The sequence below is a fragment of the Euprymna scolopes genome, chromosome 2 (genome assembly GCF_053919585.1).
Source record: "Euprymna scolopes isolate OS-2025 chromosome 2, ASM5391958v1, whole genome shotgun sequence".
Classification (NCBI taxonomy): Eukaryota; Metazoa; Mollusca; class Cephalopoda; order Sepiida; family Sepiolidae; genus Euprymna; species Euprymna scolopes.
The window spans coordinates 138,309,614-138,333,107 of NC_136483.1; the positions used below are offsets into that span (position 1 = coordinate 138,309,614).

The window sequence follows — 23,494 nt, forward strand, 5'->3', positions numbered from 1 at the left end:
ACCAATTCATGTCAATATTATAGATTTTTGACTTGTAATTTATTTATCAAAAAATTCACTGATCGGATTTTGCCTTTTGACTATATTTAATTTTTTAAATTTCTTTTTAGTATTTTAAAACACTTTTTCAAATATCATAATTTTTTAAAAAAATTGGATTTTTATGCTAATTAGCAATCCTATACCTTTATTTTGCTAGTTATTTCCTCTGAAGAAAAAAGTCTAACTTTTGAAATTCTATGGAATTAGAAAACTCATTTGTTATATTTGTCATTTTAAATCCTTATTTTTCATTTTATTTTGTCTTGTATGTATATAGTATTTCTGGAGAAACTTATAGGAGTTGGGTGATCAATCCTTGAATTCCTCACTGTGTTTATATCAGGATCACACAAACCATGTCCAATATGTAAAATTTGTCAAAACAGAAATTTAAAACACTTATTTAAGGTAATATGCATAAACCCCCACAAAATAAAAGTTTTCCAAAACAATGACGCCATTTTGGATTTTAGAAAAATCAGAAACATATTTTTCAGATTTCATATTTAGAGTCAAAGCAAAAAAAAAATACAGCATAAGCCCCAGATCCAAATAAAAAATAAAAAAATATTATGTATATGTAAAGTGAGAATATGTGTGTGTGAGAGGACACTTCTCAACCTATATACTCAACGAATTTTTGATCTACAGACTTGAAATTTGGTATATAGGGTATTCAGACATGTGGAAAGCTTTTTAATCAGTTTTCATCCGGAAAAAAGGGTTAAATTGAAAAATTGATACGTGAGGGTCATTTTTATCTGTTTATCAACTGTTTCACAAATGCACATGCGTGAATGATTCACATGACAGATTTCTTACGTTAAGAGTAATTAGGTTTAAAAACATTTTTTAAAAATCATGTCAAACTGGCCTAATGGTTATCATACTTGACTCCCTGTTTAGGTTTTGATCTCAGCTCGAGTATCTTTTTTTTACTCACAAGAAGTGAACTGTTTAGAAAAAATATAATACGCGCATGCATAACGTGTCTCAGTTTCTGTATGAATTAAAATATATTTATGCATATTTTACAATCGGGCAATGCCAAGCGGCCTACTAGTATGTGTGTGTGTGTGTGTGTGTGTATATATATATATATATATATATATATATAGTTTCATTTTACTTCAGTCAAAGTTCTCCAAAATCAAGGAGCCTCTTTCTTGATCTCTATATGAGATACATAGATATTTGAATATTCCAGTGAAGTTTTCCTTTACATCTCAAACACTGAGTTAGCAAAGAAGTTAAGAATACAATTTTCCTCTCCTCAATTGACCACTTACATATGTTATAGTATATCTTTCTTGTGATCTCTTGGTGTTACTGGATTCCAAAACAAGAATTCATCTAGTCTGGTGGAGTATCCAGCTTCGTGTTCTTACTTGAGCTAACATCACTTAGAGAAGGAGCACCATTTGGGCCGCAAATACTATGTGGTTTTGAATTTTAGCCAGGGTTTATTTGTAGGGAAAAATATCCTCATGCCAGATTGTCCTGACAAACCTCCATACGGAGAGAGCTTAGACACCTAAGGGCAGTGTCTAGTAGGCATTCAAGTTCTCTTCTATACATATATATTTATATATATAATTTATGACATAATCATTGTAATGTACATATACTCCAAAATGCAATATCAACAAACTATTTAGTAAACACACATTTCTGAAACTTTTATTAAAATGTCTGCATCAGCACATCTTCTATATATATATATAAAAGGTAAAATGTGTGTGACCATTTTGTGTATGTCTCGCAAAGGCTTCTTTCGCACACAGTCCCGGGTTCATTACGATCGCTTACAACTGTTTATATAGGTCCTATATAATAATATCTAGGATTTAGGAAAGCGCGTAGCGTATAGATTTATTTACATCGACTTTTACAAAATTATTGCTATTTTGGCTTCTCACGTGTTGATTGGGCTTTTTCGTATAAAAAGCGAAACTAATTCAAACGCAGGGAAACGTCCAGAAGCAATCAGCTTTGATCAATGTGGAGACAAAGTTCTCTCATATCAGACAGTTGCTAATCAGTCTGGAAAATGGGGAGCTGGTTTCCCTCTCCCCAACATATGTTGGGGAAAAAAACAGTCAAACCCAAGTTAACTGTTCTATTTGACCTCAATAATTAGGTCAAATAGAAGCAGCAGAGTTAACTTTTATTGCTGCCACCTATCAATAGTTAAATAAATAAATTCAAACGTGTTCCTTTGCATGTCGCGGTGGCCCAGTGGTTAGCGTTGCACGTGTTTTTTTAACACTTTAATTTCCAACTTTGCCTCAAAGGTTCGATCCTCATACCCGCGTACCAAAACTTTTTTTTTTTATTTTACCTTCCCCCTTCCCCGGGAGTTTGGATTTACCCAAAACCAAACACACCTCGAAACACCCGGGCATCGCCGGGTACCCCCCCCCCCCCGCTAGTACATAATAAAGGAAATGGAAATCATCATTTTGCTATTGGTCCAATTAGACAGTGGAGTTGTAATAAAATGATAAATGCATTAAACAGAGATTTTAACAATATTAGAAATAGTATGAATATTTTTCTCCATTTTTTTGTATAGTGAGATAAAAAAAATGGATTTAGAGATAAAAAATTTTTTTCTTTAAATATAATAAACAAAAACAAAAATGTGGAACATCGTTACCAGCAATTCTTCAGTTCAGTCGGTCAGCAGGTTTGATCATACATTGTGATGAAACAAATACTGCATAACGAATCCAAATTTAGAAATATTTTGACATCACATGCTACCCTGCTCGACAGTTTGCTGACCCTAACGTTGTGTGCTGTGGATGTGTTCTCCATCACCTTATCTTCTTATAGCCATATCGTCATAGTGTCTCACACTGGTGGTCATCAAGAGAAGCATATGGGTTCATAAGTATAAAATAGAACACAGGGAAACAAAAAAAAACACAAACTGCAACACTTTGCGACACATACATTGGACTTCGGATGTGTGTATGACACTCCCAACTCTCTAAAAGCTAAAATCTACATCTACATCTACTGTCGAGATTGAGTTTTTCAGAAGGCCTATCAATTTATCTTGCCATCTATTCCAAGCCACGATCTGTGTTCGACTGTGTTCAGCTTACAACTACCTTCATCGGCATCCAAACTCTAATTCCTGTCAACTGTACTGTTGTAAGCTGAACTTTGTCATCCGTAAATTGTTCTTAATGCCATTAAAATCTCATTGATTGTCACAAACCCATAGCCATTCCCCAGCGTCATAAACCCATTGATAATCCTAAAGTACCCACAAGCCAAATCTAAATATATTTCAGGTCCATTGTGTGATCCTTTAGTTACAGTCATTGCTACATTCTGAACAACAATCCCTTGTCACATTTCTTTTTGTCTACCACAGTGAACAGCTTCCTATCTATTGTCTATTAATAAACTCTATTTCTTTTGTTATATTTTTTCCACCTTTCTTCTTTTACTTACCAACACTTGGGCGGGGGGGTGGGGGTATCACAATACTGGTTATCTGGACAGAAAGAAGCCATCAGTTTTAATATACAATAGGTTGTCTGGCTTGCTAATGAAGCCTTCCCTCATTTCTCAGAATAATAAAAATTTCTCCGAGAATTTCCAAGAATCTTCAGTCATGTTTGTAGACACATTGAGAAAGAAAAATCTTTTGTTGATATTGAATTTATGGAACATGTCTATATAATAATGATTACGCTATAAATTTTGTATTCTTCCAAGTCGTTTTATATGAACTCAGGGTGACATAAAGTTCTATCCTTTGAGCTAATTTCATACCTACAGTTCCAATAGTATTTGACAGACTTCAATTAATTCATTTTTCGTATTTGTAGCATTTTTTGTATTTGTAACCTTTTAAGATGCAGCTAAAGTTATAACATTTGATTTTAGTTATATGAGAGAGAAAGAAAGAGAGGAAGGGATCGAAATATATGTTTTTTTAATAAATGTTTTTGGTTTATTCTTTTGCTTTAGGAGTGGAGATTTTTCATGTTTCCTAGAACTTTTGTCTGAATTGAAAAGAGGTGACTGCAGTGGCCTCCGAGTGCGATTTGGTCGACTTCAGGTAAAATATATATTTTATCATATTACATTAAAGTATATTATGCGTATATTTTCAGTGTTTATTTCAAAAGTACTCCATACAAACTACAGCCTAATAATTATAACAGAAAATCAAGTTAGTCGTCTGAAGAAATCTAGGATAAAATGCATGATTATGTTTTGTGCTGTCATTGTTATATAATGCTTTGAACTGTGATTTGGCTTTCGAGCGCACTTGATGCATATTTTATTTTATTCAAATTAAAACAACGTTTCTATATGAATTCTCATCCTTGACGTTATTCTCGCATTGCCTACGCACAGTTCAGACATTTCAAAATACAACCGCCAGATACAACGCACAGCTCTTTACAAACAGACTTCTTTCAGACTTTACAACATGGCAAGGAAGAAGAAAAGGAAAAAAAAGAAACAAAACACACTGAAGATGGAGTATACCTCTGAAATATATTTGTGATAAATTTCAAACAAGTAAAATATTTGTTTATTTTCCTTATATTACGTTGTGATTTGGCTTTCAAGCGCACTTGATGTGTATTTTATTTCATTTATTAATGAATTAATTGTTCACTTTTTATGGTTTCTCATTAGATGATTGGTTTCATTTCACTATTAAGCTGAATTCTATTTATGCATAGTTTCTAAATTCTACATAAGTGTGCAGAATTTAAGATGAATACTTTCTAGCACATAGAAATATATATATTCACTACCCACACCGCAGCAGCTGAATAGTGAATGGTGAGAAGCCTTAACTGTTGTTTGGGTGGTCAGATTTCGATCCTGGCTTGAGGTATTTGTCAGTCTAGCTGCACTGATGAGTTGTGAAACAGAGAAACAGTACTGTATGTGGATGACTCTATATATATATATATATATATATATATATATATATATATATATATATAATCTTGTCGGTATGTGTATAAAAATTCTCTACCAAACTCCTCTCAGAATATTTGGTATACAAAGTTGAGATTTGATATACCGGGTATTTGGATTTGTAGCACACTTTAAATGTAGATTTTAGTTGGCAAAAATTGCTGCTAAGAAGTCAAAATTGAAAATGAAACAGTTGACCTTCGCAGGTGTAGTCGAATAAAACATTCCCCTGCAAAATTAAACATTCATAGCTCAAAGTCACTTAATTTTTAACCTTTCGTATCTATCTATCGGCTGCTCAGATGGTAACGACGCTGGAGAGATACATAACGATTAATGCTGGAGTGTTAAATTTTCTGATTTCAATTCTAGCGGATGGTACCCAAGTTATATTTTTTTTATAGCTTTTGAAATCATTACTATATATTGGATAATAATCAATATAGAATTGGCTCTGTATTGATGAACAAGAAATCTACATGAATTAAAACATAATATTTGTGTGTATTTTATGACTAGACAATGGCAGGCATATATATATATATATATATTTATTACATTTTCACTCCAAACAAGGCACATTGCCACTTTGATGTAGGGGGCTACTATGAAGGATATAAGCTACAGGGGTACTATGTGGGGAGTTGGGAAGCAAGATGTTGGTTCGTGTTACACTTGAATTTCTGCATGTCAGTACAGTTGAGGAAGCAGGATCCTGGAAGGGAATTCCAAAGTCCAGCAGTTCTGGGGAAGAAACTACTGGAGTAGAAGGCTCTCTTACATCTAGGGATCTCAACTGTAAAGGGGTGGGATTTTGCTGCTTGTTGAGTTTGTCCGGGTTATTTACGTCGAGGGAGTGCAAGTGCTTGGAGTTCATCAGAGCATTCACCGTTAAAGTACTTGTAGAACAGGCAGAGGGATGCTACATTTCGTCGATGGGGCAGAGGCTGAAGCCTAGATGACAGTTCAGGACCTATCAAGTTGGCGACTCTCTTTTGAACCTTGTCTAGGAGTGAGAGACTAGTAGCAGATGGACCAGCCCAAATATGACAACAATACTCCATACATGGGTGAATGGTGGTCTTATAGAGCTACAGAATACTTTTGGGCGTTAGTAGCTTTCTAGCACGGTAGAGAGAACCTACCTTTTTCACAGCGGTCCTAGCAATGCTCTCGATGTAATTTTTTCAACTCATGTTTCCTGTGAATGTTAGGCCGAGGAGTTTAAAAGATGTACTTTCAGATAAAGAGTCTTTGCTATTGGTGATAGAGAAGGTTTCTTGTAGTTATTGAAGGAAACAAGTTTAGTCTTGGCAGCACTGAATGTGACCATCCATTTTTGTCCCCATTCCACTACAGATTGGAGGTCATCCTCTAGTGTTTCTGCCATTTCTTTAGATATGTGTTCATTTGTTTTCCTGTCGTGTCTGTTATAGAGCGTGGTGTCATCAGCATATATACCCATCTCACAGACAATTTTGTCTGGGAGGTCATTTATGAATATTAGGAACAATAGAGGTCCAAGGATAGACCCCTGAGACACTCCTGCATTTATATCATATTGTTTAGATGTACGACCATCGAGGACAACCTGGATTTTTCTCTTATCTAAGAAGGATTTAATTATGTTAAGTATTCTTCCAGTGATATCGTATGATCTGATTTTCCTGAGAGGACCTTCATGCCATACCTTGTCAAAAGCCTTAGATATATCTAGAGCTACCGCTCTACCCTCCCCTGCTTTGTCCAGTGAATGGTATATATGCTCAGAGATTACAGTTAGGATGTCTGCTGTGGGACGGGCTTGCCTAAATCCATATTGTTGGTCGGTCAGAAGTTTAGCATCTGTTAGGTGATGGGCTAGAGCATGGTTAATTATGGACTCAAATATTTTGGTGAAAAGTGGAATGGGGCTAATGGGGCGGTAATTTACTGGGTCAGTTCTTTCACCAGAATTCTTGAAAACTGGTACCACAGAAGCAGTTTTCCAGAAGGCAGGAAAGCAAGGTTCATTAAGGCATTTGTTGTAAAGTTTGGAGAGAACCGGAGTTACTTCGGTGCAGCACTTTTTTAATAGCACAGCCGGGATGAGGTAAGGTCCACATGCTTTTGAAGTGTCAAGATTTTTTTATGATAGCATGCACTTGAGAAGGCATGATTTTCAGATCGTCTAGTGTGGCGTCTGTTCGCAAAGGAAAGTCAGGGAGGGTGTGGTTAGCAGGGTCCAGGTGTGGAGTTGGAGGCAAACCGACTGGTAAGCATGTTATCCTCCTCGGTTGCTGAGCAAACAACCTCATGATTGTTGGATAGTGGGGGAATTGTTGATTGCCCATTATTTACTACACTGTTGTAGATTTTTCCAGAAGTCACGGGTTCCTAATTTCTGTCCTTCGATGCATTTTTGGTGGTTTCAGTAAATTCTCTCTTAGCTGTCGCTATTTCTTTCTTACAGGAAATATATATATAACTTGGTAGAGCCAAGTTGGATGTAAGATACTGTTCAGGATTGCTCTGGTTAGAGAACACAATATAATTACAGAGCAATATAGCAAAGTTATAAATAAATTCAAAACGCCATATTTGTTGCCTTATATAAAGTAAAGTAGATTTTTCCCATCTACATTTGTGCTAGATAGCTTTTTTAAAAGTTGTATAGAAACCAAAATTTTAATTCCAAATGATATCATCACTTTTTGTATTTAGTCCTGATCAATATTTTCTTTTTTATTAGTGACAGAGGATGAAGGGAGGAGAACTACCCTCCTAAGTCGCATCTACTCTTCCCGCAACTCATAAAACTAGCATCAAATATTTAGTAGGAGACATATTTTTTCACTGCAGTAAAATGATATCAAAATACATTTTCTTTACTTTAGTAACAAATAATAATAATAGTAATAATTAATTTATAATGATTATTTCTGTTTTATTTTATTGCATGTTATCTCACCTATTCATCAGAAAAAAATTGTCACAGACAAAGACACGTTTATTGTTATTTGCTCAAAAAGACAAAACAAAAAAATGATGCATTTTTTTAAATGTAATATTTCTCTCATTTTCTTCTGCAGGCAATGATTTCCTCCGCTTGTATCGAACATCTGGACTTCCTTCATTGTATGGATGACATGAATTTTAAACCATTTGAAGAAAAACTCTCCTCGGCTGGTTTTACACCTTTCATTACAATGCCCTCCCCTGTCATGGCAGAAGAGGAGGAATTACTTAATGTGATGGTAGGTATTAGCATAGGTCAAACATACCTTTCCTTGAAGCGTATATATTACTGATGAGACGTTTCCAGTATTTTTCCCGATTCCGATACAATTACCGATTCCAATTCTTTATGAATCTCTAATTATTTAACTATAAGATTGTTCTTTTCCCCGATTTTCGTAAAAACACATGTTAAATATGCAGATATTTTCCTAACTGTCAAAATACACTTGTGGAGGATGATCTATCGATTTTAGCTTTACTGGTAATTTAAAATCTGTAAAAATTTATTATTTTATCATTATTACCAGCAATTGAAGATTTTGCTTTAAACAAAATCAAATAAAAATAAATTAAAAGAATCAATTTGGCATCGGAAAATAGGTATCAATTTTTCCGATTCTGATACCGATTCCAATATCCCCAAATCTTCCAATTGTTCCAATTCCCGATTCTGATTCCGATTAATTGTCCCAACACTAGTATATATACTAGTGATGGGACAATTCCAATATTTTTCTCAGTTCCAATATAATTACTGATTACAATTCTGAAATCACCTGAAAAAGTAAAATTTCATGGGGGCTCAGCAAATAGTCGTTATGTACTTTTAAATGTAGCTATAATTTTCTTTCTTTATTTGACAAACTTCTTAATGTGTTCTATTTATGTGTTGTATTCAAGATTTTTATAAACTTATGAGATTGTTCAGCTCAGTATTTAATGCATGTCATGTTTTTCTATTTATTCATCCATGCCATTTTTATACTGCTTTTAAATGGGATTTTAAAAATTAACAGACTATATTAAGACACGAAAAAGAAGGAAGGAGGCCGAATAAAAACAAAGAGAGTAATATGGGTGTTTATGAGTATAGTGAAAAACTACATAATTGCAATTCTCGTTCCTGAGCAACGTCAGGTTTCCCTGCTTAGATAATATGAAAATATTACAATTATGAATCATATTTGAACATTACATATTTAATGAAATATCTGTATTTGCGTGTTTTTTTTTTGTTGTTTTTTTAAGGATCTGAATGCTCGTTCTACACACGATCTGATTCAATTGCTTCGATATAGTGAGAGTATAGCAAAGAAAGTCCAGATTCTAAGCATCATACTTGAGAGAGAAGGACTTGACTTTCGTGTTGAAGAGTACACAGTTAAGGAGAGACTTGAAAAGGCAATGCATTTGGCTGGCACAAAACGACAATGGTCGCAGGTTCGGTTGTGTGCTGCGCTTTTAAACAAAGTGGTCGACAGTTTAGCTCCATCTATTACATCAGTGCTTGTTCGAGGTAAACAGGTAAGTTCACACACACACACACACACACACACACACATATACATATTAGAAGAATAACCATTTCAGAATGGGTAAAATTAATTTTCCTTCAAAATACAGCTTTGCATCACTTTTATGTTTCTCTACAAAGATTAAAATCTGTTACATGAATTTGATTTTAGAAAATGTCTAAAATTTAAGGCTTAAGGTGTCTTAAGAAGAAACTAAAATTTACTTAATTGATGTCTAATAATTATGGATCAAATTCAATGCAAATCTGATACATTTAAATTTTCACATAAGAAGTTGTGTCCAAAAAATCCCTTTCAAATCCACCACAGAAACTGAAATTTAGTGAATATCTATTATGTCTAACACAGATTGTTAAAATTTGACAAAAATTGGTGATATTTGAATTTTGGCTTCCAGTTTTTGTTTTTCAAGATTCCTTAAGCTTATGCCTAAACTTTTAGACATTTTTTTGAGTCAGGTTACTATTTTGAAAGAAAAATTTAGCTTTATCTCTTCTGTACTATGAATCATATTAAGAAGATTCAATGTATTAGCTGTTGAAATTAAACTGATTATGATTGGTTAATGCTTCCATGTCATTTTTGCACTTTTTTCAAGGGGCAATTGGATTTTTACCAATGTTTAGGATGGTTTGAGTTAATAATTATCTATATATTAATACACTTGTCCATATACGTCAAGTGTCACAAAAAAAATATATCATCATCGCAAACATTAATTAATGAGAAAGGAAATACCTCCCTTTATAGTCAATCTTTATTAGTTACAAATCATTAAAACCATTCCCTCTCCAAAAATTTTTATTACTATTATTACCTACTTATACGTCCTGTTGAAATTGATACAAATTCTACCGCATTTCAGGTGAAAACATTATTAACTACTTATATGTCCTGTTGAAATTACTACAAATTCTAACGCATTTCAGGTGAAAACATTATTACCTACTTATATGTCCTGTTGAAATTGATACAAATTCTACCGCATTTCAGGTGAAAACATTATTACCTACTTATATGTCCTGTTGAAATTGATACAAATTCTAACGCATTTCAGGTGAAAACATTATTACCTACTTAAGTGTCATGTCGAAATAAGTAAAATCATATAGTGCTTTTATTTGTTTAGGGATCATTTAAATCTCCGCATTTCATGTGAAAACATTATTACCTACTTATACGCGTTGAAATTAATATAAATTCCAACACATTCCAGGTGAAAACATTATCGCCTACTTAAATGCGTTGTCAAAATAAGTAAAATCATAAAGTGCTTTTGTTATGGATCTTCTAAATCTATACATTTCAGACGGAAACATTATTACTTACTTAAATGTCATGTCGAAATAAGTAAAATCAAACAATCTATTGTTGATTAAGGATCTTTTAAACCTACGCATTTCATGTGAAAACATTATCTGTTTAAGTGCCATGTCAAAATATTTACAATCATAATGTGCTTTTGTTGTTTAGGGATCTTTTAAATCTACACATTTCAGGTGAAAACATTATTACCTACTTACATGTCATGCTGAAAGAAGTAAAATCATAGGGTGTTTTTGTTGATTAGGATTTTTTAAACCTGTGCATTTCAGGTGAAAACTATATTATCTACTTACATGTCATGTTGAAATTATTACAAAGCAATTATTACAAAGCAATTATTACAAAGCAATTTTCTGTAGATACAAAAAACCAAACCTATTCCTTACATACACGTGTAATCCAAGATGTACTGAAATAGCAAAAACTTGTGGCTATCAGAACTTACACAAAATCGACCTAACTTAATATCACGTGTGTAGCATGCACATCTAGCTGAACTTTTTAAAGACATTAAAGACAAACATATACTGGGAATTCTATTTGCAAATGTTTATGTTATTGAATTTCAAAAAAGAGGTCTACCACACTGCTACATAATCATAATGCTGCGAGATCAGGATAAGATCAGAACAGTTCAACAAATTGATACCAGGATATGAACATCTAGAGTTTTGTGATTTAGTTAAGTCTTTAATAGTACATGGTCCAACCTCATTGTAATTGTTTGATTATGTGATAAGAAGTTTCTTACTGATGTGTGTTTTTAAAATGTTCAACTACTGTGAAATTTCCACGGGTTCTGCTAGTTGTTTCTATTATGTTTAATTTTCATTTGCCAGCAACAATACAGAATATTTCTAAGGATTTTTTCTTGTTTGAAGTCTGCATTTTTAGCTATAAACCATGAAAATTGAAAAATAAAGCGACAAATATTTTAATTCCCAACCAAATTTTCTACCATTGTTTATATTTTGCAAAGATTTATGTGGCCATATTAAAAGTGTTTAAATATAATGAAAATACAATTTTGTTGTGAAATACTTATCTCTTCTGAAGTCCTGGATAAAAATTTTTAACAGTATTAGGTCAGTGCACAACTTTTACCTGCTTGTAGAACAGTCATTTTAAACCATTGTAATGTATTTTATGCATATTGTTATTAAACATACCACCATGATTAATTTATAACTTTTTGGTCCCACGACAAAAGGAGGGTGGACCTGTAAATTCACCCTTGTCTGTTCATCTTCCCACACTTTTCTCAATAACTACGCCTTGGAATTTTTTTAAACTGTATTTTGTATAGTTTTTTTATTTTTAACTCCTTTTTCCAAACTTACCGTGTTCAACAGAGTTGGGCGCCATTTTGAATTTTCTAATACATCACTAAACACTATGTTTTTCGAGCTGAATAAACATGTTGCATGAAATAAAAACTCTAAAAAAGTATCCAGTTAGGTAGAAAAGTAACTTATCTTGCCTTTGATAACATTTATTTGTTATATATTTGTTTTTTGACAACTTTTTCGAATCTATGTGTACAGTAATACAAACCCCTCATCTCTTCCTCTTGTTAGAAGCTTGATATGGCTGAAGAAGCATTTCCTTGACTTCAGTTCGTTGACTATTGATTCATATTTATAAATAAGATGGCATTCATCATTAGTAGCCTTTGCAATTTCCTGCTGAGAACTTTCTGTCTCATATCTACAGGGTCAATACAAATGAGAATATACAGGTTGTTTAAGTTGGTCGGCTTACGGCAACCACTGATCAAGCAGCAGATGTTGATCAACATTGGGTGTAATTTATTGGTATGAGTTGATCTCTCCCAAACAGGACACACATACTATGAAAATATAACGGTGAGGTGAACCCTTCCCCACACATACATTCACCATGCAGTACCTGAAATAAAATAATTTTATGTTAAGACGTATTTATTGACAATATTTTGCATTAAAAACAGAAAAATGTTTAACCACATAAAAACAATGCAGCATTTATTCCAAAGTTCAGTTGATATTTTACAGTAAAAAAAAATGCTAATTTTCTTCTTTTTTTTTTCTACAGTTAACGGTTGGAGTATTTGCCCAAGAAGAGAGAGTCCTTGACAAACCGATTCCACCAACAGAAATCAAAGAAATCGTATATTCATGCTGTAGACCTCATAATATCTCAGAATCGGTTCTGCAACAAGAAATTATTATCAACATTGGAAAACTTATTTCTACCAGTCCTCAGTTTTTTGCCGGCATCCTTAAGATCCGAATTGGGTAATCCTTTCTTTATAAAATAAATGATAAAGGTTAGAATCCTTAGGTAAATGTTCTAGACAAGACTACTTAAACTATATTCAATGGTGAGATACCAATGTGGATATTTGGAAAAGAGTAGAATAACTTGTTTGTTTTGGTTTTTGTACATATATGCACTCCAACCAAGGCACATTGATCTACTAAAATAAATCTGTTTTAAGATTTTTGTGGCCACATTAAAAGTTTTCAGATATAATGAAAATAAAATTTTGATATGGAATAGCTAATGTTATTAAGTTCCAAATATTCGATTGATTGTTTTTATTTTTTTTTTTTGTGATTTAATTTTCAGCTGGTTCATTTACGCCATGAAGCTGGAACTAAGCACCGACAAAACCATGCATCCAGACATCTTTTGTCTATCACCTCAACAAATCCGAACTCTACTGTTGAGATTACTCAAGCGAAACATGCATGAGTTGGATAAAAGGTGAGTTTGGATTATCTAGATTATTCTGATTACTGTTCTCATCTTGGATGTTATCCTCACATGGGCCTGTGGCACAAGGGATAGTCCTTTCCAGTATAACCAACAAAACGAAAATATGGTAAAAAAACAAATATATAATGCATAGATATTATCAAAGGAAAGATAAGTTACTACTTTCTACTTACTTGGGTGATTTTTTTTTTGTATTTTAACTTTTTTTAAAGTCTGTATTTACATTGAAACCCAAGTAGTGGTGAGTCTAAGTTAGAACAAGAAAAAAAGTAACTGACATTAGATGGTCATCTGGAGAGTCTCAATAATTGCTCAAAAATTAAAAATTAAACATAATACTGGTAGAAACCAGTTTTAAGTGACAGTCTTCTGGAGGTTGAAGGATTAATCCTTGGTACAAATGATACTAGTAATATAAGTGAGAAGTATTCGAGATTTCTACCTGGTCATGGCTGACGGAATAAGAACAACCTATGCCTGTATATTGAATAAAGGGTTCAATTTAAAATGCCATACAGATTCCCAAGGTAGACAAGAGGCACCTGAAGAAGATTGCAAATTATATCGGCTGAAATATTGTGAAAATAACATCCAAAATGTAGTTCGAATAATATAAATAATACAAATTATCAATCCTTATCTCAAAAATTCCAAAGCTTTTATCCATTTGTTATTACCCTAATAGTATTTCTGACGGAAAGGTATTCCCTGAGATTATAAAATGAAAGACTGTCATTCCGTAACATGTAATGATATTGTGTAATAACATTATGCAGTGCTAGTGCTTTGACCAGAATAACAGGCCTCCAACTTATGCTAAAATTTTCAGATGAAATAGGCCTTGTTTATGAGATGTAATACAAAGTGTTTGAACATGTAGAAAAACAAGAATTTAAATTCTAACAAATAAAAAATTTGATAATTGCGCATAAAACCAGACTCTAACTTTCAATAACGCCGACAGGTAGCGCTCGCGTTAGTCAATTGAGTTATGGAAGCACAAAATGGATACAATACTTCTGCTATTCTTCAAAACTGCTTACTTATATATTTGAGCAAAATATTTTTTGTTAATATATTTTTCAAACATATTTACGCTATTATGATCATCGCTGATTTAAAAATAAATGTTTCGGCAATATCATCTACTGGATTCATACTTATGCTGCTTGAATTTAATGTTTTTTTTTACATATGTGAAATATTCACATTTTTAAACTGTTAAACTATTTTCTGTTGCACATTGCCCTTTTTTAAAACTGCTAAAACTGTAAAATAAATGTGACACATTTTTTTTCATGTTTCTGTAAATATATTTTTAAAATATCTAAATAGTTTGACAAAATATAACATTAACTTAAATAAACAGTTATTTGAAAAGATATGTGATTAAAAAATTAATTGATAAAAAAGTTTACATATTTTTAGTATAAGGGGGGGGTGAAAAAAACATAAAATATATTTGAAATTGTATCCATTTTTTGCTTCCATACCTCAATTGACAAACGTGGGCGCCACCTGCCAGCATGTTTGAAAGTTAGGGTCTAGTTTTATGCACAATTACCAAAAATTCTTATTCAATTTATTTGTGAGAAAATATAAATATACTGGACTTTTTAACCCGTTAAAAATGTGAAAAAATTATAGCTTATTGAATGAGTGCTTTAAATACCAAATTGATGCTTGAATATGGTTAAATTTATGCTCATTTTTATATCCATATTGTGCATCAAACATATATCATATCTGCAATTTATCACCATAAAGATCCATACAAAATTTCAGCCAGATTGGCAGTAGTTTTTAGGAAAAGTGGAACAGACAGATAAATAGAAATCTGTAATATAAATCTCACCTGTCTGTTTAAATGTATATATGTATGTTTGTATGTCTGCCTAAAACTTTCGACAGAGGCAACCGATTTTCATGATATTGGTATCATTTTGAAGATTGACCCTCTGGACGACAAATATCGAAAATTTGACCAAAAACATTAATTCCTTCACCCTCAACTGGGCACTTTTGTATAGGGAGGGTCGATTTTTTTCGCTGACATTTTGTGCAAGTCATTCAACCTTCGTGTCTACGATGTCGTTTAAAAGGTGTTATTTCGATGTCACAACCACAATAGGCACATCAGTAAGACAGTTTGATTTTTTTTTTTCACCTCTTTTTCCTCTGGCACATTACAGGTTCGAGCCTGCTTACTACTCCTTTTTTTGCTCAACCAGCACCCTTACACACATCTCCACTTTCTTTTCTACCTTCGCATCACGGGTTCGAGCCTGCCTGCCTACTACAACTTTTTTCTTTTGCTCAACACACACCTCCAAATATCCGGGCAATGCCGGGCACCCAGGCTAGTATAATATAGAGAACAAAGTAAATGTGAATTGAGGGCAACAAAAAAAATGAAAGGTTTATGAATGCAGATTTCAAGTTTTTCAAATGAGATCATTTTGTTTTTTTAACATTCATTTTCACATTAAATTTGCATAAATGATGTTTCCGTGTTTCTCTAGTATTCGTCACATTTGAAATTCTCTTTTCAAGTAAAAACATTTTTGATGTACTTGTCATGCTGAAATAAATATCCTCACCAAAATAGTTTAAAAATAACGATCGATTAGAAGATTGTGTAGAACTTTTTATTAAAAATAAACATCATCATCATCTTCATTATATTTTCTCAATCCACTTTTGATAACAGTGTAAGTATCGAAAGATAAGTCATTCTTTCATTAAAGTCAAATTAAACAATGTAATAAAATTGCAATTTACAATCAAATCGTTTTTTGACATTCATCTTCTAGTTGATCATTTTTCCTATTTTTTGATGAGGATGCTTATTACAGCATGATATGATAAGTATATCAAAGTGTACTTTTTGATATGCAAATTTCAATTGTGACTAATACTAAAGAACAACCAAAGATTTTATTTTTAAAAAAAGCAGCATTCAAGATTTTTTATGGTCTATGTGGTTTTGTTTTTTGATATTTTAGTGATGTTAAAGGAAGTTTTGTGCAGGAAGAATGAAATGACATGAATTTAATTTATATAGTTTCCTCTTTATTCAAAGTTTTATTTTCTTTCAATATTCATGTGTGTGTGTGTGTGTTCGTTTGTGTTCTCGTGTTCTCAGTTATTTTGTTTCCAGCATTCTGAAATAGTTACATTGGTATATCATTTGAAAGATAGATGGTTGTGTGTGTTGATGCTTTGATATCAGCTCCAAAAAACTGTCAGTTTCCATCTCTTGTGGAGGAATCTTTTCAATTGGTTATTCAACATTTGATTCTTATTTTATTGTAATGTGATTTGTTTCTCCTATTTCCACATCTTTTGAGCATTGCTATTAGCAAGGGACATGAAGGTGAAGATAGAAAAAAACATAAAAAAGGAAAGAAATCATAATTCATTTCATTTCTTCAGGTTTGATACATTTTTGTTTTTTAAAAAATTGTTTTTTTCTAGTCCCTGATTTTTTTAGTAACTTTCTGATATTTAGCAGTGTTTTGATTTATTGCTTGGTTCTTTGATTCTTTTTTTTTTTTGGGGGGGGGGGGGGCTGCTTTCTTTTTGACTTGGACATTTTTTTATTAATATTCTTATTTTTGATATATTTTTTATTGTTTTGTGAGTGAAATTTTTTTGTGACTGATTTTTTGGTTACTCTTTTTGATGCGTTTTAAACTTTTTTATAATGTTTTTAATTTTAATATTTTTATATTGTGATTTAAAATTGTTTTATTCACTCTGTCTGTCATGATTAAGTTTGAAATAAAATTTTGATCACTAAATATGCATATTGAATGGCCACATGTTAATGATCGATTTGTTCTTTGTTCTTTCTCCTCAGTAATCCATTAATGAGAAGACAGATTGATGGTGCCTTGAATCGAGTTCCAAAGAATTTCTACGATCAAGTATGGAACATTCTGGAGAAGACACCCGGTGGAGTTAAAGTGGTTGGATATCTTCTTCCACAAGTAACTAATTTATTTCCTTCTAATTGTTTTCTCTCATTGAATAGGTCTTTAATCTATTAAGTTTAATAGGGCTCAAATTTCACTTGATAAAGGTCTCAGCTATATAAAATTTGCGGCTATTAAACCTGGTGCGCCATTCTCTAGAAAAGGAGGATTCTAATATAGTAATGAATACTTATTGCATTTTTTTTAAAGTGATGTCAAACTGAACTGATCCCAAGTCTATTTTTATTGAGAGTTAACAAGGTTTGCATAAATATTGTTATGAGTAAGTTATATCTGCAAGATATATGACATGATCACATTGACACACCGGTTTTTGGTAGATCACTGAAATTAAGCAATGCTTACCTTGGTTATTACTAGATGGGTGACCATTTGAAAATACCAGGTGCTGTATGTAGGGGAACCTTGAGATCTTCATACAAGAATTGAAAAAAACTAATGTCATCATCTCCCATGAGATACGACTGGGAAGCACTTGTGAATTTGATATTCCCATAAAACTTCCTCCTATGGTGAATACTGATTTAAAAAAAGATATACAAGGCTCAAAACCCCACATTTGCATACCTCCTCATCATATTTCTCTATAAGGTCATGAAATGCTATTGTTAATTTTGTAGAGACTTTAATAAAAAAAAAAATTGCATAAACCTAACAAATATCTATATATATAAAAGCGAAAATGTGTGTTAGTATGTATGTGTGTCCGCCAAAGGCTTTTTTCGCCGGGCTTCTCGGTCAGCTCACTGCTTTTAAAAACTTTTTATATGCTGTCTAAATCATGATATCTACGACTTAAGAACGGGGTCGCAGCTATCTTTAATTTGCCCGACTTTTACACGCTCTTTTCGAGATATTTTTAGTTACGCTTTTCAGTATAAAAAAAGCAAATGATGGGGCGGGGGGAAACAGAAACTGGCTTGCAGCGCAAAACTAGGTCAAACATCATGCAACTTAACTTTCTCGTACCTGTCAATTTCACTTTATAAACGTTAACTTAAGACGCTTATCACTTCCTCTCTCCTCATGGCCGAGATGGTTAGGTCTCAGGGTTTTTTTCATTTCGTTTCAACCTTCGCGTCACGGCTTCGGGGTTCAAGCCTACCTTCCAACTAAAACTTTTTTTCTTTTACATTTCCAAACATCCGGTCAACGTTTTTTTTTAAACAGGGTTGTTATGATCTAACCCCCCCCCCCCCAACACACACACCTCCAAACACTCGGGCAACGCCGGGTACCCCCCCCCCCCCATCCCCGCTAGTCTATATATATAAAAGGCAAAATGTGTGTGCACATTTTATGTATGTCTCGCAAAGGCTTTTTTCGCCACAATTCTCGAGGGGGTTACTATGTCTTAAAACTTTTTATATACCGTCTAAATCATAATATCTATGATTTGCGAACGCACGTCGCGTCTAGATTTATTTACATCGGCTTATATTAAAATCACGCTATTTCACCGTGTCGCCTGTTTGTTCGACTTTTAAGTATGAATAAAATGAAACTAAATTGAAACGTTGTGTTCTCGGCTTTCGCGTCGGAACGCCCAGAAAGCAATCAGCTTTTGATCAATGTGGAGTTTCTCCTTATATCACACAATTACTATTCAATTTCAACAATCCCCTTTAAAAGGGGAGCTGGTTTCCCCTCCACCATCATCTTGGGGAAGTGAAAACTGCCCCGCATTGAAACAAAGTAAACAAATCCCAAAAAGCTGGCCCGCAGTAAATAAAATACTGCCACATCATCGTAACGCTCCTGCGATGACCTCATTAAGCGGCCACCTGTCAATCAAACCTCTTCGACTCACTTTATAACCCTTAACTTAACACGCTTATCAATTTCTCTCACTCGTGGCCTAGATGTTTAACTGGTTGGCTTTTGTTTCCACCTCCGCGTCAAGGCTTCGGGGTTCAATCGTACCTTCCTACTAAAACTTTTTTTTTAACACACACACACACACACACACACTTCCAAACACCCGGGCAACGCCGGGTACTCTCCCGCTAGTATATATATAAAAGGCAAAACAGGTGCGCGAGTTTGTGTATGTCCAACAAAGGCTTTTTTTCGCCAGGGTTCTTAGGGAGGTTACTATGTCTTAGAACTGTTTATATATCCTCTAGATAATAATATTTAGGATTTGCGAATGCGCATCACATCTAGATTTATTTACATCAACTTTTACACAATTTTTGCTATTTTGGCCCCTCTTGTGTTGATTTGGCTTTTTCGTATAAAAGCGAAACTGATGTGAAACTAAGGCACGGTTCTCGGCCTACGGGCCAGCAGCATCCAGAAAGCAATGGACATTTGGTCAAGGTCGGTGAAAACCATCATATCAGACAATTCCTTTCATTTGGACACTCCCCTCTCCCCTAATACAGGGGAGCTGGTTTGCCCCAACACGTTGAGGAAACAAAACTAGACGAAGTTGGATAAAAACAAACCCAAAAGAACTACCCCGCAGTTAAAATTAAGTGCGGAATTTAATTTCCTTTGACCTAATTAAATTCGTCGCACACCTGCCATTTATGAACATTAAATTGAAATTGGTTTCAGTTACCTTCCTTTTGTGGGCAAGCGGTAACTTATCAAGTTTTTTGCGTCAACATTCCGTGTTCAATCCTACCTACCTACAAAAACTTTTTTTTATTTTATTTTATTTTACTTTTTCTTCTTTTTACATCATGTTCACTGTTATTTTTTTTTTTGTTTTTCCGATTTTTTAAACAAAGTTTAACAAAGAGTTTGGATCTACCCACCCCCAACACACACACCTACAAAAAACTTTTGTTCCGCTGTTTTTTTTTTTTGTTTGTTTTTGTCTGTTTTTTTAATATTTGGTTTCGAGTCTACCTTCCTATCAAAACTTTTTTTTTCTTTTTTGATCTACCCCCCCCCCAACATACACACACCTTCAAACACCCGGACAATGCCAGGTACCCCCGCTAGTCTAATATATAAAAGGAAAAATGTGTGTGTGTGTGTGTGTGTATTTGTATGTCTCCCAAAAACTTTTCTTGACGGCACTGAACAAGGTCAGACCTGGTACCATCTGAAAGAGCGATGTCACAGTCGAGTAATATGTGAGAATTAGGAAAAATGGTCAGTTATTTCCTATAGAAATAGACGTTTGCAACAAGAGAGGGTAGCAAAAAATAATTCCTTTATAACTATTTAGACAACCACGTATACACATATAGCGTTCTCTCTTGAATTGCTTTAAATAGAAAAAAAACAACGATGTTAGTTCGCTGATGGCATGGTGGCGCAATGGATATCGAGACTGCATCATAAGCTTGAGGTTTCACGTTCGCTCCCATGTAACAGATTGTTTTTTTTTTGTTTTGTTTTTGTTTGTTTTTGGGATTTGTTTTAAAGTTGTAACATTTAAACAGGGTTATTTATGCCATTTTTTTTTTTTGTTCCCTTTTTCTTTATTTTTCTATCACGTTCGCATCCAAATAACGGACTGTTTTTTTTTTAGTTTTTTTTCTGATTTTTTTTTAGTTAACATTTAAACAGAATTATTTATTTGATTGTTTTCCGTTCGTTTTACCTCTTCTTTTATTTTTCCATTGGGTAGCCATGCTCTTTTTTTTACGCCTAGCCCTTGCTCAACCTCCTTATTACACCACCTCTCCACATCCGGTACCCTCACTAGTTTATTTCTTCTATATTTTGTAATGATAAATTCCCTCATCTGCACGAGAGTTTTTGATCTGCAAAGCCTATAGGTAAATACAACATTGAATATCTCTTACGACATGTCAGTGAGCAATTTGACTAGTGGTGGATCATTTCTTCTCTTTCCTGCAGCTCCTTTCTCACAGAAGAAATTCATAGGCAGTTGTTCATCTGATCAATCACCATGGAAACAAGTGTTTTGATTGGATAACGTAAAATATGGTTCTAATCAGCAGCTGCTGAAGCTGTAAAATGGTGCTGTTTTTTTGTTTTTTTTAATTTAGAATTTTATTTGAGATTTTTTATTTCTTTTCTTTTTCAGCAACCAACTCTCTCCGATATGACAATGTATGAGATGAATTTCTCTCTTTTGGTTGAAAAAATGCTCAGTCGAATTGTGGATCCTGCTTATCGGCAAATAATGGTGGAGGTTTGTGTTATGTGGAAAATTTTATTTAATTTCTATTTTGTTTCATTTCATATGATTGCTAGTGTGATCGTGCCATCAATAATGATAGCAAAATTCTATTTTGTTGTTTCTCATCATAGATGTGAATTGTTTGGTTTTTAAATAAATTTTGTTTTTTTTTTTAATCAGGAAAAAACAAATTTTTATATTGTAAGATATTTATTCATGGTGTTTAATTTGGTTTGGTTTGTAGAGGAAAATTGCCATTTTTGTTTTTGATTTTGATTATGATATGATTGAGTTTTGCAAAGGGAAAGGGAAGAAACTATAACATTAATGTTTGGTGCATTTTAGGCCAGAAAGCCAATATAAGTATTTTGATTTTTAAATAAAATCAATTGTTTATATAGAGAAAGTTTTGTTTTAAGAAGATAGGAGGGAGGAATAAATATTTATTTTTTAATGTGGCATGCAAAACTTTTTTGGGGGGGTAGGCGGGAACAGGAGTTTCCTTAGATTAAAAAACTGACCTGAGAATTTAGAATGCTGATCTTTTCTGTCCTCAGTGTGACTGATATCATGAGATTAAATTAAAATTTGCTGTTTTAAAAAATTTAAAATATTAATTTATTGTTGTTTAAGTTATCATGGTTTTGTAATCCTCAAAATAACTGATAATCCAAGCGAGCTAGGTCAAGAGAATATGCAGGATGGGGCAAGATTTCCCAACCAAATTCTCCTTGGAGATCTTTGGTCAGTAGTGCTGTGTCAGATCACGCATTATCTTGATGGAAAGTAACTCCCTTTTCGGTCGCTGTACCTTGCGATCTTTTTCAGGTGTTGAATACATGTTTCCTTTTCTCTACTAAGGAAAAGAGGGGTTAGCTCTGCATTACAAGAATTCGAACCGTGGGTTTGAGGGTGAGTCCATAGATCATAAAGAAAGTTCAATCTTCAGGGGCCACTAAAATATATTTTTAGAGTTTTCCTATTACTCAATTTTTCAAGATATCTACGCAAATTGTTAATGTTAGTGAAAAAAAAAGTGTTTTTACGAAACAGAGGATCGATACCTACGTGTATTTTTATTTAGGAAAAAAAACACAATGCAAAGGGGACAACTCAAATGTGAGGAGTGTTTTTTTCGTGAAGTTACCTCCCTTGCATATATTGTTATTTCTTCTTTTTCTCCTGTGAATTTGTAATTAGGGGAATCCAAATGTGATTAAATTCTATTCTGAGACAGCTAATGATATTGTTATTCTTTACCATATATGTTGCCTCTTTAAGTTTTCTGATCCGCTATCTTTCTTCTGTATCAAGAATTTTGATATCATGCTACATTGGGAAATGGTTACTCCCCTTGCTCCACACATGTTCAGTTAGGGCTGATTTTTTTATTTCTTCGCGTGTGATAGCTTTTCGGTGTTCTTAGGGTACAGCATCCGAAACATTGTGCTAATAACACCCAAGATGAGAATAATTGTCTGATTAATAACAATAATACAAACATTTCGTGTATAATAAATAAAATAAAGTACAATGATTTAAAATTCCTCGTGTACAAATTGACAAAAACTACAGCACTGGCATGATATTACTTCCAATAAATAATAGCAAATAAAAAACAATTACAAATTAATAGTAAATAAAAAACAATTACAAATTAATAGTAAATAAAAAACAATTACAAATTAATAGCAAATAAAAGCAATTACAAATTAATAGCAAATAAAAAACAATTACAAATTAATAGCAAATAAAAAACAATT

At 33.2% G+C, this 23,494-nt stretch overlaps 1 protein-coding gene across 1 annotated transcript in view; it reads left to right on the plus strand.

Moving 5' to 3' along the window:
- Nucleotides 1–23,494, plus strand: part of LOC145296266 (phosphorylase b kinase regulatory subunit beta-like) — an 83,576-nt gene that overhangs the window by 56,397 nt on the left and 3,685 nt on the right. Inside the window, exons 16-22 of the mRNA XM_080142473.1 lie at nt 4,033–4,123; nt 8,076–8,240; nt 9,253–9,528; nt 12,939–13,141; nt 13,476–13,613; nt 17,488–17,617; nt 21,636–21,743. Coding sequence (XP_079998599.1) covers nt 4,033–4,123; nt 8,076–8,240; nt 9,253–9,528; nt 12,939–13,141; nt 13,476–13,613; nt 17,488–17,617; nt 21,636–21,743 — 1,111 coding nt within the window. The remainder of the gene's footprint in view (nt 1–4,032; nt 4,124–8,075; nt 8,241–9,252; nt 9,529–12,938; nt 13,142–13,475; nt 13,614–17,487; nt 17,618–21,635; nt 21,744–23,494) is intronic.